General features: G+C 40.7%; 1 protein-coding gene across 4 annotated transcripts in view; it reads right to left on the reverse strand.

Moving 5' to 3' along the window:
• The window catches only part of Kyat (Kynurenine aminotransferase), a 38,798-nt gene that overhangs the window by 15,775 nt on the left and 8,016 nt on the right, over positions 1 to 15,007 (reverse strand). For 3 of the 4 annotated variants that reach the window (XM_076183950.1, XM_076183948.1, XM_076183952.1), the window contains 2 exons: positions 3,037 to 3,231; positions 1,351 to 1,504 (listed from right to left, as the gene is read on the reverse strand). In XM_076183950.1, coding sequence (XP_076040065.1) covers positions 1,351 to 1,504; positions 3,037 to 3,224 — 342 coding nt within the window. In that variant the 5' untranslated portion in view covers positions 3,225 to 3,231. Of the gene's footprint in view, positions 1 to 1,350; positions 1,505 to 3,036; positions 3,232 to 13,052; positions 13,184 to 15,007 lie in introns of those variants that run through there. The other variant, XM_076183951.1, reaches the window with a different exon arrangement.

Below are 15,007 nucleotides of genomic sequence, written 5' to 3' on the forward strand. Positions count from 1 at the left end.
GCAACATAAAATACTCTTAATGTACATTTTCTTTCCTTTCTCCTTAACACAATATTGTAAAATCTCAAGATCCAGGCAAGGTCTTTACTAGTTTTAATCTTCTAAGGTACATTAAAACAATAATAAAAATAAATAAATAAATAAATGAAAAAGTAAAAATAAAATCATACTATCCCGTTCTTAAATACAGATTTACCTACACCAAAAGGCCCTTTCCCCCTTACATGAGGGGTGGCCTAATCATGACATACAATCACCCTTCACCATCCCACACCTATTTGTTGTCCCTTCTATCTTCACTTTTTATGGATGAAGGGTCACCCCTGTCACCCTGCCTGTACATCTATAAAACATCCTGCGATTATTTCTCCTTTTCCTTCTGCAGCATAACACAGCACCTCCAAGGCAAGACCCAACAGCTGAAGCTGGTTTACCCCCACTGCTTCATTACATGGCACTCCTTTGCCTTCATCCACTCAGGAAACTAAATAGCAAGTAAGAAATCTTTTTGGGTTGTAACAATTTCTAATCCATTCACAACCATTCTCCACTCACACTTATCTCTTGCCCTCTCCCTTCACTGTTCACCAGACTTGTACCCAAGGTCCCCTTAACCACTTCGGTACAATAACACCTACATAGGCGTCACGAGATGCAAGTGAGTACAAGAGGATGCCAGCGTTGGAGTCTTGATTATATATTTTTTTTGTAGTTGTACGTGTTACCCAGGATTCTGTGAACTGGTTTGATCATGTTTTCTGTGTTTATTATTACTCACAGTGAAAGAGAATGCATAATACAGTAGTGACTTTATATTTCATATTGAGAGTAGTGTGATGCAAATTACATATGGCAGCCGATGGTGCACGTGAGAATTTGAGTTGTACTGAAGTGGTTAACCTCATCCATCAATCTCATTCTTGGTTTTCACCTCAGATTCATCCCATGCACCTCTGCCTTTTACATTCTTTTTGCTGGTCTTTCTTCACTCTATTTTTCTATATACCCAAACCATCCCGCATTCCTTGATCACCCCCATCTACCAGCTCTCTTTCTACCTCCATTCTTTGCATCACCACCTCAGTTCTCACTCTATCCATTCTCATAATCCCCACCAGACTTCTTAAACATTTTACCTTAAACACATTTAGGTTCTTCCTTTCTACTTAAAATTCTAAGTCTCTGCCCCATACAGTGATATAGGACAATCATCCCTTCATATTGTCTTCTCTTCGTGTTCATCCCTAGATACCTATTCCTCGTGACACTTTACATCATATTTAGAATTCATCACTTCTGAATAAATATCTAGTTACTTAATTTCAAACATTAACATTAAGAAATACTCACAAAACCTCTTGTGTACTGGTTAAGCAGAGGCTTGGATTCATCCACACAACACTTTGAGAGGGCATTTCTAACAGTATCTGGAGCACAAAAATCTGGGAATCCTTGGCCAAGGTTGAGGGGCTTGACTTCTAAGGCCAACTGAATGAACTCCACCCTTGGGAATATGAAAAATATATAAAGTCATTTCAACAATAATACATGCATACATTTACCAAGGGCTTTTTCCCCCTTACAAGGGAGGTAGCCAAAGTCAAAGACATAAATCCATTCCCACCCATTTCTTCCCCACATATATATGATACTCATATACTAAATCTATTTACTACTATTATTTATATATACATATTTTTACTTGTTTTGTGAATATAAAATTAAAGAAAATTATTATTCTTTTGCTAAAAAGCAAAACAATAATAATTTTCTTTAATAATTCTATATTCACTAAACAAGTAAAAATACTAATAAGTTTAGTAAACGAGAAAGAGATGAGAGAAGAGAGTGAGGAGAGAGAGAATAGAGAAGAGAGTGAGAAGAGAGAGAGAAGAAAGAAGAGAGAAGAGAGGAGAGAAGAGAGATGAGAAAGAAGAGAGAGAACACAAGGAGAGAGAGAAGAGACAGATGAGAGGAGAGAGAGAAGAGACAGATGAGAGGAGACAGAAGAGAGAAAAGAGACAGAAGAGAGAAAAGAGACAGAAGAGAAGAGAGACAGAGAAGACACAGAAAAGGGAGAGAGAGAGAGAGAGAGAGAGAGAGAGAGAGAGAGAGAGAGAGAGAGAGAGAGAGAGAGAGAGAGAGAGAGGGAGAGAAAGAGAGAGAGGGAAAGAGAGAGATGGAGAGAGAGGGAGGGAAAGAGAGAGGGAGGGAGAGAGAGAGGGAGGTAGAGAGAGAGGGAGGTAGAGAGAGAGGGAGGTAGAGAGAGAGAGAGGGAGAGAGAGGGAGGTAGAGAGAGAGAGAGAGAGAGAGAGAGAGAGAGAGAGAGAGAGAGAGAGAGAGAGAGAGAGAGAGAGAGAGAGAGAGAGAGAGAGAGAGAGAGAGAGAGAGGAGAGAGAGAGGGAGAGAGAGAGAGAGAGAGAGAGAGAGAGAGAGAGAGAGAGGGAGAGAGAGAGGGAGAGAGAGGGGGAGAGAGAAGAGAGAGAAGAGAGAGAATAGAGAGAGAGGAGAGAGAGAGAGGAGAGAGAGTAGACAGAGAGAGATGAGAGACAGAGACAGACATAGAAAGAGAAAGAAAAAAGAAGAGACTAGACTAGAGAGAGAAGAGAAGAGAGAGAGATGTGGGGAGAGAGAGAGATATGAAGGAGAGGGAGGAAGGGAGAGGGAGGGATGATGGGAGAGGGAGGGATGATGGGAGAGGGAGGGGTGATGGGAGAGGGAGGGGTGATGGGAGAGGGAGGGGTGATGGGAGAGGGAGGGGTGATGGGAGAGGGAGGGATGATGGGAGAGGGAGGAAGGGAAAGGGAAGATGTGAGAGGGAAGATGGGAGAGGGAGGAAGGGAGAGGGAGGAAGGGAGAGGGAGGAGGGGAGGGAGGAAGGGAGAAGGGAGAGAGGAAAGAAGGAGGGGGAGAGGAAGGGAGGGAGAGAGGGGGAATGGGTGAAGGGAGAGTTGAGAGGGGAGGAAAAATATCTAATTTCACTGAATAAGCAGTGGCAATTCATTACACAAAAAAATATTCTTAATGATACATTACCAGACACTCTTTTCAATGCCATGGGTCTTTGTAGCAATAGCTGGTAGTGTAGGACTCATATTGCTAGTCTGAGTGCAAAAACAAGGGCGAGACTGGAATCTTGAAAATACACTTGATGCTGCTATTGGGAATCTCCAGGAACCTTTACCAACACAGCTAACTGCTTGCCCAACGATAGGTCTCAACATTACCGTACTGAAATTTGCAAACAATGGAGTGTTATTAATAATTAATTTTCTAGAAAAATATAAAAGACATTTATGTTAAGCTGTACAATTGCTACACAAAGAACTACTTGCAAGTCATACCCAGTGTTTTAGTGCAAATCTAAATATCACACTAAAGAAAAATAATTCAAATCTCTTGTTTTGATTATTACACAATAAGGTGGGAGGCATGGTATATAGCCATGCAGCCAATAATTTAAATACTATAAATGAGGCTGGAGAAGGTAAATGTCTAGGGGGGATGAAAAGTGTCATAAGAAACATATCTGGAGATGAACACAAAGAGACAACTGTATCAATGTATCAATCAATCAATCAATCAATCCGCTGCCCCACGTGTCTTTTGCTGAAGACCCACCGCTCCCAGGTACCTGGCAATGAGTCCCAAACTGGCCCTAAGGTCACTCATGAAAGAAATATTATACTGCTGTCTGGAAATGGTTTGCGTGGGGCAGCGTAACACAAAGTGTTCGTTTTCCATTGTGTGATGTTGCATCTGGGGCATTTTGATTCTGTGGCCATGTTTATCTTATTCTAGTGCTGTTTGAGCTGGATGGTGCCCTGAATACAAACATGTTAATGTGAGTCTCATCTCTCTAGGTAATTTTTTTTTAGGGATGATGTCATGGAGTTGGGGAGATGTCGGAGTGAGTTTGGTGGTCTGTCTTAGAGAGTTTGTGCGAGATGTGTGTGTGAAAGTATTTTTGTGTGGATTTATTTTGTGGTAAAGGTTTTAGGTTGTATACATTTTAGTAGTGCACTGGTTTTACCTATCTACTTATTCATTTATTGATCTATCTTATTTACTTGTAAGAGGCAAATAGTGAGAGAGAGACAGAGAGAGAAATAGGGTGAGGAGAGAGAGGGAGGGAGGGAGAGGAGAAAGAAGCAGAAGAGAAAGAGATAGGGTGAGGAGAGGGAGAGAGAGTGAGTGAGTGAGGGGGGGAGGGAGGGAGGGAGAGAGGGAGGGAGGAAGAGGAGAGAGAGGGAGGGAGGGAGGGAGAGAGGGAGAGGAGGGAGGGAGGGAGAGAGGGAGAGGAGAGAGGGAGGGAGAGGAGAGAGGGAGGGAAAGGAGAGAGGGAGGGAAAGGAGAGAGGGAGGCAGAGGAGAAGGAGGGAGGGTGATGAGTAAGAGATAGGGAGGGAGAGGAAGAGGGAGGGAGAGGAGAAAGAGGGAGGGAGAGGAAAAAGAGGAAGGGAGAGGGAGGGAAGAAGAGAGGGGGAAGAAGAGAGGGAGGTAAGGAGAAAGAGGGATAGAGAGAGGAAAAGAGGGAGAAATAAGAGAGATAGAGGGGAGGGAGAGAGAAAGGGGAGGGGGGAGAGAGAAAGGGGAGGGGAGGTGGAGAGAAAGGATAGAGGGAGAGAGAGGGAGGGAGAGATGGAGGGAGAAAGAGAAAGGGAACAAAAGGGAGAAGGGTCGGGGAGGGAGAAAGGAGTAGGGAGGGAGAGTGTGTTCAGTGAGAGCGAGATCGAAAGGAATGGATAGAGATGGGAGGGAGGGAAGGAGGGAGAGAGGGAAAGGAGGGAGAGAGGGAAAGGAGGGAGGGAGGGAAGGGGAGAGAGGGAAAGGAGGGAGGGAGGGTAGGAGAGAGGGGGGAGAGAGGGAGAGAGGGGGGAGAGAGGGAGAGAGGGGGAGAGAGGGAAAGGAGGGAGAGAGGGAAAGGAGGGAGGGAGGGAAGGGGAGAGAGGGAGAGAGGGAGGGAGAGAGGTAGAGGGATTCATAGAGATAAATGACAAAGGCGAGGAGAAATGAGGAGAGGAAAAGAGATGAGGGAAGAAGTGAGGGGAGAGCAAGGGAGTAGGGCAAGTAGGAAAGAAAGAAGGGGGTTTGGAGGATGTAGATAGGAGAGAACAAAAATGGAGAGAAGATAAGAGGAGGGGGAAGAGTGAGGAGTTACTGTCGATGAAGGCTAAATTTCACCCCATTACATAATTTCTCAAGTATTACATTGCCACTTGACCATAATAGCGCATCCATACTGTAGTTCTGTGGGCGCGACATGAATCAACAAAATGTCGACATTTAACTCCCCTTCCACAAGCGACATGCAATGGGTTATGTATAAAGTATTGAAAACTACCAAGTCTCACTATTACCTTGAAAATAAACTTCACGTTTCTATTGTTAATAAGTTATATAATAAAAGCTGCACACGTAAAATTACGAAAATTACGTTTTCAATAAACAGCAAAGCAAATGTAAGCCGTACGTCCGACAGTCCAATCACAACTCACCACAAGAAACGACTATATACGATAGTGACCTTATAATCGTATCACGGTTTCTACCCTACAATCTTATCAAAGCCCATTATTAACTTCAAAATAATACAATCTTCAAGGTCACATGTAAAGCCGGAATTCGCTGTTCCTGTCATGCAACACAAATTTCTAATGCATGCATGGTATATTATGGCAACCAGAGAGAGGGTTCGGGGTGGGGGGAAGGGGACAGGAAGATGGAGGGAGAGATTAAGAGAGAGGAAAAGGGAGAAATGAGGGGGTAGGGAGAGAGCGAAGGGGGAAAGGGAGGAGAGAGGGTGGGGAAGGGAGTGAGGGAGAGGAGACAGAGCGAGGGTGAGGGAAGGAGACAAGGTGAGGAGGAAGACAGAGGATGAGGGGAGGAGACGTAGAGAGAAGGTGTAGGGGAGACAGAGGGTGAGGGGGGAGAGGTAGATATTGTTGTCCTTGTGAACTATAGTTAATTTTCCTGGGCTTGAGTCATTGTGGACAATCTCGCGCTGCTGTCGTGTTTTATCTTATGTTTATGATATATTATTGATATGGTTTAACGTCACAAACTCCCTCTATGGGAAGGCTAGGACGGTGCCCCTAACAGAGGGCTTTGTAGCGTGGAATTTAATGAACCATGCCCTTGGTTCAACTTTGCTGGTGGCAGGATTCGAACCGCCATCCCCTCGACCTTCGCCGCAAGTAACGACGCAATAACCCGTTTTTAGAAACTAGATACAAGTCTCCAATATGGAGAAAGAGGAAGGGTGAGGGAGAAAAAGGGCATGTATTTACCTAGTTGTATTTTACGGGAAGGGGAGCTATGCTCGTAGTGTCCCGTCTTCATATCTAATTTTATCTAGACTGTTTTTAAATTCGTGTATTGCTTTTTGCACACACCACTTTCTCATCTAACTTGTTCCAAATGTCTACTACTCTGTGGGGAAAGCTGTTTTTTTCAGATCACTTCTATAACTGTCTTTCTTGATTCTCTTTCTGTGTCCTCTTGTATTTCTATTATCCCATTTTATTAGATCCTCTCTATCAATAGTTTCTATGCCTTTGATTCTATAGTTATCAAATCTCCTCTCTCTTCTTTGCTCTAGTGTCTGTAGCTCAAGTTTTGCTAGCCTCTCTTCATATGATAGTTCTGAGTGTGTTGGTGCCAATTTTGTAATTGCTCTTTGTATTCTTTCAAGTTTTTTTTATATATATTTTTTTTTGTACTTGGTGACCACGTCGTCGCTGCATATTCCAATCTTGGTCTTATCAAAGTGACTAGTATTTTCTTCACCATTTCTTTATCCAGGTATGTAAATGCCACTTTGATTGTTCTTATTGAATTATAAGTTTCTCCAAAAATCTTGTTTATATGTTCTTCAGGGGACATATAATTCATAATAATGACTCCCAGGTCTTTCTAATTTTCTACTTTTTTTTATTTCCTCTCCCAATTTATATGATCCCACTATTCTTTTTTTGCTTCTTCCAAATTCCATTATACTACACTTCTTAATATTGAATTCCATCTCCCACTTCCCACTCCATTCCCACACTTTATTGAGATCACTGTAGCGACTCACAATCTTCTTCAGTGTTCACTTTTTTTTTTTTAACAATTTTGCATCATCCGCAAAGAAGCTCATATAACTTTCAATTCCTTTATCCATATCATTAATATATATAGCAAACATTATTGGGGCCAGATCTGTTCCTTGTGGAACACCACTTATCACTTCATCCCAATTAGAGCGTTTCTCTCTTATCACCACTCTTTTTCTTTCATGCAAGAAGTCTTCCATCCACTTCAGCAGTTTGTCCTGTATTCCTCCTGCAGTTTCTAATTTCTTAAGCAACTTCTTATGTGGCACCTTATCAAAAGCTTTTTTCAGGTCTAGAAATGCACAATCAGCCCATCTCTTTCTTGTATTACATCTATTAGCCTTGAATAGAAACACATTAAGTTTGTGATACATGATTGTCCTTATCTGAATCCAAATTGGCTTGAATTTAGTACATGTTTTTTTTTTTTCAAATGCCTTACCCATCTACTTTTGATAATTCTTTCACATATTTTTGCTATTGTACTTGTTAGAGAGACCGGTCTATAGTTAGTAGGGTCTTTATATATTGGTATTATATTTGCTCTTTTCCAACATTTTGGAACTTTTCCTTCTTTCAATGAACTATCTATTAGGCTATGTATTTTGTCTGTTAGTTCATTCCTGCATTCTCTCAAAATCCAGTTTGCTATTTCATCTAGTCCATGCAATTTTCTGACATCAAGATTGCTCAAGTGTTTCATTATTTCATTCCTTGATACTTCTCTTTCATAGGGAGAACTTTCTCCTCCCATTCTATATCTCTAGGTTGCATGTTCTCCCTTGTAAACACTAATTTAAAATGCTTATTCATAATTTCTGCCATTTCTATTCCCTCTGTGTATTCAACTCCTCCTTGCCATAGTTTCTCTAATTCTTGTTTGTTTTTCACTTTGTTGTTTACATATCTGTAATATAGTTTGGTTGTTCTTTACATTTTTCTATGACATCTTTTTCATATTTTCTCTTTTCTTCTCAGCACACTTGTACAGCTGCACAGAAAACTATCGTTAGTAAATCACGCTAATCATTTTGACACAAAACAACGAAACTATTTGAGACAAGCTGAAGTCTCCATCGGAAATAAGATTATCATGTCATAGTGAATCCATATGAACTCCGGAACTATTATTCGATTCATATTCATTCAGAAGGAGTTCGAACAATTCGAACCCCAGAAATACCAACCCTTCGGTATCATAAGGTTATGTTCATTAGCGAATGTTTCGACACCCCTACTAATGATAGTTTTCTGTGTAGCTGTACATATTGATATCTATAACTAGTATATATTTTCCATTTTTCAGGTCTTTTGTCTTTTTTTCATTTTATCCAAGCTTTATCTCTTTTGTCTTTTAACTCCCTACATCTTTTGTTGTACCAGCACTTTACATATTCTTTTTCTTGCTTTTGTCTTAGGACATACTCTTCCTCTCCTTCTTTATAAATTTTTGTCAAAGTATTCCACTTCTCTTCTACTGTTGTTTCCTCCTTGTGTATTCTTTCCCAGTCTGCTTTTTGAAAGAATTCTCTTAATTTATCAAAATTTGTTTTTTCATACATCAATCTTCCCTTTCTATACTATTCATTTTTTCATGTATTTTTCCTCATTTAGTTCCAGTTCAACCAATATGTGGTCACTTTCACTTATTGGTGTCTTATATTCAAGCTTGTCCACTATTTCAGGTTCTGATGTGATTATTAGGTCCAGTCTTGATGGTTCTTCCTCATTTCATTTCTATACCTAGTATTCTCTTGAATCCATTGCGTCATTGTCTGTTCTATAATCATATCAAGTAGTACATTTCCCCACAGGTCATCTCCACCCTTTACTGTCATCTCTTCCCAACAGATTTCTTTACAATTAAAGTCACCCATTATAACTATTCTTCCTCCATCTTCCATTATCTTATTTAGTGTTATCCTTGTGTCTTCTAACATACTTTTGTGTTCTCTCTCTTCCCACAATGCTGTTTTAGGAGGCACATAATTTACTACAAACTTCCTGCTCTTCCCATCCCTGTCCTCCATTTCCATCATAATCATCTCTACTCTATTCTTTCCATATGTGACATTCCTCACATTTATATCCTTCTTAGTCAGGAACATAATTCCACCCCCTTGTTTAACCTGTTTCTAATCCAATAATTATATGCACCATGTCCTACAATACTACCAGTGGCAGCCACAAGGAAAGCGACCAACAGGAAGACCCAGGAAGAGATGGAGAGATGGTATCAGACAACCCATAGAGTCAAGAGGAAGAACTATGGAGGAAGAGGAGAGAGTGCAGCTGTATGCAGATAGGGCCTTGTGGAGAGACTTCATGAGGCATCATCACTGACAGGGCAACGCCCTACCTGGTGTATGGTGAGAAAGGTGGTGAGAAAGTGAGATGTCCTACAATGTTGGGTGGAAGTGGACCTTTTAATTTTGTCTCTACAATTCCCATTATGTCCGGTTCTTTTTCCTTCAGATAATCATTCAGTTCATTCAAGCCTGTTATTAAGCCATCTATATTTGTGTAAGACACTTTTAATTTTCTGTTACTTCCATTGTGTTTTCAGTTTCCCTTCTGTTTTCCTCTGCTATGAACCATTTCTTCACTTTCATACTACTCTCCAATAGAATTTCTCTTTTTCTGTTCTTTTCTCATTTTTTTCTTTAGCTTCTAGTCTTTTTGTCTTCTCATCCTCTCTTTCCTCTTTATTCATTTCTCTTTTTATCCATATCTTTTTATATTGCTCACTGTCTGCTAGTTTCCCTGCTTTTGCTAAGATATTCTCTGCTGTCGTTTGTGACCTGAATTTAACCTTAATTCATCTGGTCTTATCTGTATTGTATTTCCTGAGACTATACATTTCTTCTATTTGTTTCCCTATTTCTGGTTCATCCCCTTGAACTACTTCTAATATATTATTTACTGTTTCCTTTTCCTCCTTTATTCTTGTAGTCCTATTTAGATTATACTTCTCTTCCATCCCTAATATAATTATACATTTCTTTATATCTGCTAAGTCTCTTACTATATTCCCCTTCTCCCTCATCACTTTAATAACTGTGTTTTCAGTTTGTTCTTTCATCTGCTCTTTCATTATACCACTAAATTCAATTTTATTGTTCTCTTGTACATTCTTCCAACCACTTACCTCTTTTGCTATGGACTCTTTATTCTCTTTATTACTCTTCTTTAATTCCTCATTCTCTTCCTTTACTTCTCTTAACTGTCTTTTTAATTCTACTATTTCTTTAGTTAGGTTTTGATTCTCCTTCTTTAATTCTTCCAGCTTATCAACTCTTTGAGTAATTAACTTTATTTGGTTAAACTTAGCTTCCCAATTTTCGTTTATTTCTTTTAGTTTCTCTAACTTTACTAGTCGGGGGAGGTTGTCATTTCCTCCCTCATTCAATCCATGGAAATAGTTACCTTCACCTTCCATTGCACTGCTCTTATCTATATTTCTAATCTTTACATTTTGGTTAATCCCTTCGTCTTCATTATTTTCCGGTCGCCGTTTGTTGACATGGCGTCTGGCCTCCTGGACCCAGTCTTCCCCCTCCTCATTTCCTTCCATTTTCCTCAGTAATCCTTCCCCTTCTCCTTTTTCATCACCTTCCCACTACATCACGAGCTTTCCCCTTCCCTATAAATACAACACAGGTACTTGGCGTTGTGATCCTCGAAATTCTTGGATAACTCCGGAGCCTGATCTTCGTTGCCACTCCGACCAACATGCGTGTGTGTGCGAGGGAATGTGAACCAGATATAAATATAGAAGTAGAAAGATAATTTGAGAAGGCATATGGCTGGATTAATAGAAAGGCATTATGTGTTGCAGATGTAAACGATAGAATAAGCCTGTTGAGGATTGTCAAATTTTTTTCCTTGGTAGTGCTTGTGTTCACTGCTTCTGACCCAGGGCAGTGGGCAAGATGCAAGGATGACCCGTCACCCAGGAGGAGCCAAGATAAGAGGGAGGAAAGTTGGTGGATGGAAGTGGAGTATGTTGGGGATAAAATGAGGGAGTGGATTTTATGCCTTTGTTTTTAGGCTACCTCCCTTGTAATGGAAAAAAAAGCTTTTGGTATATGTATGTATGTATATAGCACTTGTGTGTAGGTAGGGAATGAAAAGACTGGTTTGAGGTGGAGGTAAGGTTGTACCAGGGCTATGTAATGTCACTGTGGTTGTTCAACCTGTATATAAGAATGAGAGGTACAGGAAGTAAATGCAAGGGTATGGGCTGGGGTTTAGAGTTGGTGAGAATGGAGGGGAGTGGAAGATGAGCCTGTTGTTGTTTGTAGATGACACTGCACTTGGAGCTGAATCAGGGGTGAGTTTGTGTGGGTACATAAGAGAAGAAAGCTGAAAGTAAATGTGGGCAAAAGTAAAACAATGAGATGTACAAGGGGTGAGGGTGGCAGTGAGTTGGAGATAAATTCAAAAGGCAAGAGGTTGGAAGTAAACAGCCTAAGTATTTAGGGTTACACATAGCAGGGAATTGAGTAGTGTTGGAAGTGAATTACAGAGTAAGGGAAGCAAGTGAGTGTACATGTGTATAACAAGTATCATGATACAGAGATATTTGGAAATGAAACACAAAGAAAAGACTGTACAAAGGGATGATTGTGGCCATGACACTGTAGGAGGCTAAGACTTGGAATCTAAAGGAGGCACAAAGGAAGAACTTAAAAGGTTTGAGATGAAGTGAAGAACTAGTGGTGGGGTACTAGGTTGGAGAGAGTGAGAAATGTGGAGTTGAGGCAGAGTGAGGGTGAAGAGCTGGCACATGGGGTGGATCAAACAATACTAGGATGATTGGGTATATGAAAAGAATGCATTAAAAGAGACGTAAACTCATTGGGGAAGGCATAGGTAGATGCAGTAAACTTAGGGGAATCTAGGAATGAGGTTGTTGTTGTCGTTTCCTAGACTGTCTGGCGAAGCTCAGTCCTGTCTCCCTGAGGAACACCAAGGCTGGAATGGGGTTTTCCTACAAATCCTTTATAAAGTGTATATTGTGTTGCTGGTGTGCATGATAATATATAATGCAGTTTTCCATGTGTTGGCCCATCCATACACAAATGTCTACCAAAATAAGTTGGCCCCAACTCCTGCCATCAGCTTTACAGAGTGACACCAATCCCTGAGAATGAGGTAAATGGATGGGCTGAAAGGGGCAATGGGATCCCAAAAGTATTTCTTTTTATCTGCTATGCAATTTCTCAAGTGGATGGAGGGTAGGGGGGTCATGGGGAGGTCACCATATGAAGAAGTGGTGGGAGTAAATCAGCTATGGCTGTCCAGCCCTGCTGTGGAGATGCTGTCTTGATGCATCACCTTTGACCTGAACAGACAAGGACGATCCTTCAGCCACAAGGAGCTAAAATGGAGGGGACAACAAATGGGATTTTGGAGGTGTAAAGGATTGGTACATGCTCTGACTTAGCCACACCACTCTTATAAAAGAGAAAAGGCCTTTTGGTGTGTGTAGGTGTTAAACTAATTACCTAACTGTAGTACACAGAATAGGAGCCACATTTGTTGGGTCCCATCTCCTTTTCTCCAATTTATCATACCTATCTTCAAATTCATGTACAGTTCCAACTTAGTACATATCCTTGATTTCCAAATATCATATTTAGATTTGAATTCATGTATGTATCTCTGTATGTTTGGATGTATGCATGCACTTTTCTTGGCTGGACAAATGTGAAGAGTATCTCAAAACAACCATGATTTCAAAAGATTGTACAGTGGAGTAATTCCAAGGAGCAATACTCTTGCCTGCCCAATTTAGCCTAATTACATGTGATCTCCCCACACCAGATCCATAACAAAGCACCAAAGAACTCACCTATGCAGGTGATTTCAAGGTAATAACCCAGCTAAGAAACTACAAAACAGCTGTTAAGAACACACAAACTAGAAGAGCAGTTAGGACAAATTCAAATACCTTTAAGAAATCAAATAGTAACATTATGCACCCCCAGACAACCATGATTCCAATAAGTGTGCAATAGAAAACTTGAATGCCAACTTCCATTGGACAAGAGTCCTAGAATCCTGGACATCATTTGAAATAATGAACTTCAGCCGTTACTGCAACAACCTAACAGTAAAATGCAGCAAGAAAATATAATATATAATACAGCATGAAAATACAATATATAATAATACAAAAAATATACTAAGACAATATAATAATATAAAAAATATACAATTTGGTTGGCAAGAAGACTAATCACAGTTACAAACAATTCTTAAGAACCACATTTGACTTGGTCTTTCTGGTATGGTTCCCTACAATCAAAAATACAAACACACACACACTAAAAGATACACAAAACAAAGCATTAAGAATTATAACATTGCACTAAAACAACTCAAATACATACATACATACATATACCAAGGCTTCCAAGGGAGGTAGCCAAAAAGGGAAAGGCATAAAAACACTCCCACCCATTTCATCCCTAAATACACTCTACACCCCTCCCACCCTTCCTCTCATCTGAGCACCTCCTGGATGACGGGTCATCCCTGCACCCTGCCCACCGCCCTGGGTCAGAAGCAGTGTCGCAAGACACAGCACATCCACAGCAAGGCCGCTTCATTTAATCGGCGACCCCCCCTCTCCATCCCCCTTTGCATATAAGGCGAGGACGGGGAGAAATCCCTTCGGGCTGCGTCAAAATTTACTCACACATACTACCCACCCCACCCCACCCCCCCGCCCATTCCTCCTCATGCAGTCACAACATCATCCATATACAACCATTCTCCACTCACCTCTGTCTTCCGTCCTCTCCCTTCCTTCCTCAACAGACATTCCCCTCTTCCCCAAAGCCCCCTTCACCCCATCCCTCCACCTCAAATAGAACATAAAAAAGGCTCATCACATGAAAATGAAAGGCACACAATTCTAAACAAAAGCCTTCAATCCCACCCACTCATTCCTTTATGTGAGCACATCCAATTGAACACATCAAAGACCTAAACCAGCAGCACACTAATCAAGCATCTACCACCAGCACCATGCAACACATCCTTACAAAATCACACTCAAATCACAAAACAAGCACACCAACACTAACCACAAAACTTCCTACTCCACCAAACTCCCCCAGACATCAGCCCTACACAGAAATCCCTTCCATGACAAGCAAGAGCCACAATAGCATGACTACATTCAGGCCACCACCATCCTGCTTTAAAATAATACCAACCCACAATAGGCCTGGCCATAAAGCCAACTGCCATAGATGCCACACACAAGACAATGAACATCCTATATACCTCATGGAAGTTATGTCATGAAAAAGAAATGCATATGATTAGGGAAATTACATCAACAACTCTAGAGAAGGTGTTGGATATAACAGACTAGATTGATAGAATGTATAGGTTAAGCAAGTATAAGAGAAATTAGGCATGTCCAATAAAAATGAAGTTCAAGTAGCAAGCTGTGGCAAAAGAGGTAATCAGCAAGTCTTGGAAGTTAGCATGAAAAGAAAAGTTAAAAAAAATATTTGGATTAGGAAAGGTGCTAACAAAGAGGAATGAGTAAAGATACAAAAGCTCTTTGTGGAAGCCAAAGCCAAAAATGATGGGAGGACTTTTTTTTTTTTTTTTTTAATTGTCAATCAGGTGAGGAAATGGTTTCTAAGAAAACAAGAAGGCAGTATTGCAAAATAAGCACTACAAGGAAACTTAGAATAGCATATGCTTATGCTGATGGTTTATAATCTGCTAGGTTGGAGAGAAATGACTACTTTACGATAAACGAGCCCGATATATTATGTCTAGTAGAGACTACACTCCTAAAACATATTTATATACAGTTGGGGAACAACAGACACACCTCCTGAGGAAGAGACAGAGAAGATAAAAAGGGTGGAGGAGTAATAT

The sequence above is a fragment of the Oratosquilla oratoria genome, chromosome 4 (genome assembly GCF_046742065.1).
Source record: "Oratosquilla oratoria isolate Oo_2021 chromosome 4, ASM4674206v1, whole genome shotgun sequence".
Lineage (NCBI taxonomy): Eukaryota > Metazoa > Arthropoda > Malacostraca > Stomatopoda > Squillidae > Oratosquilla > Oratosquilla oratoria.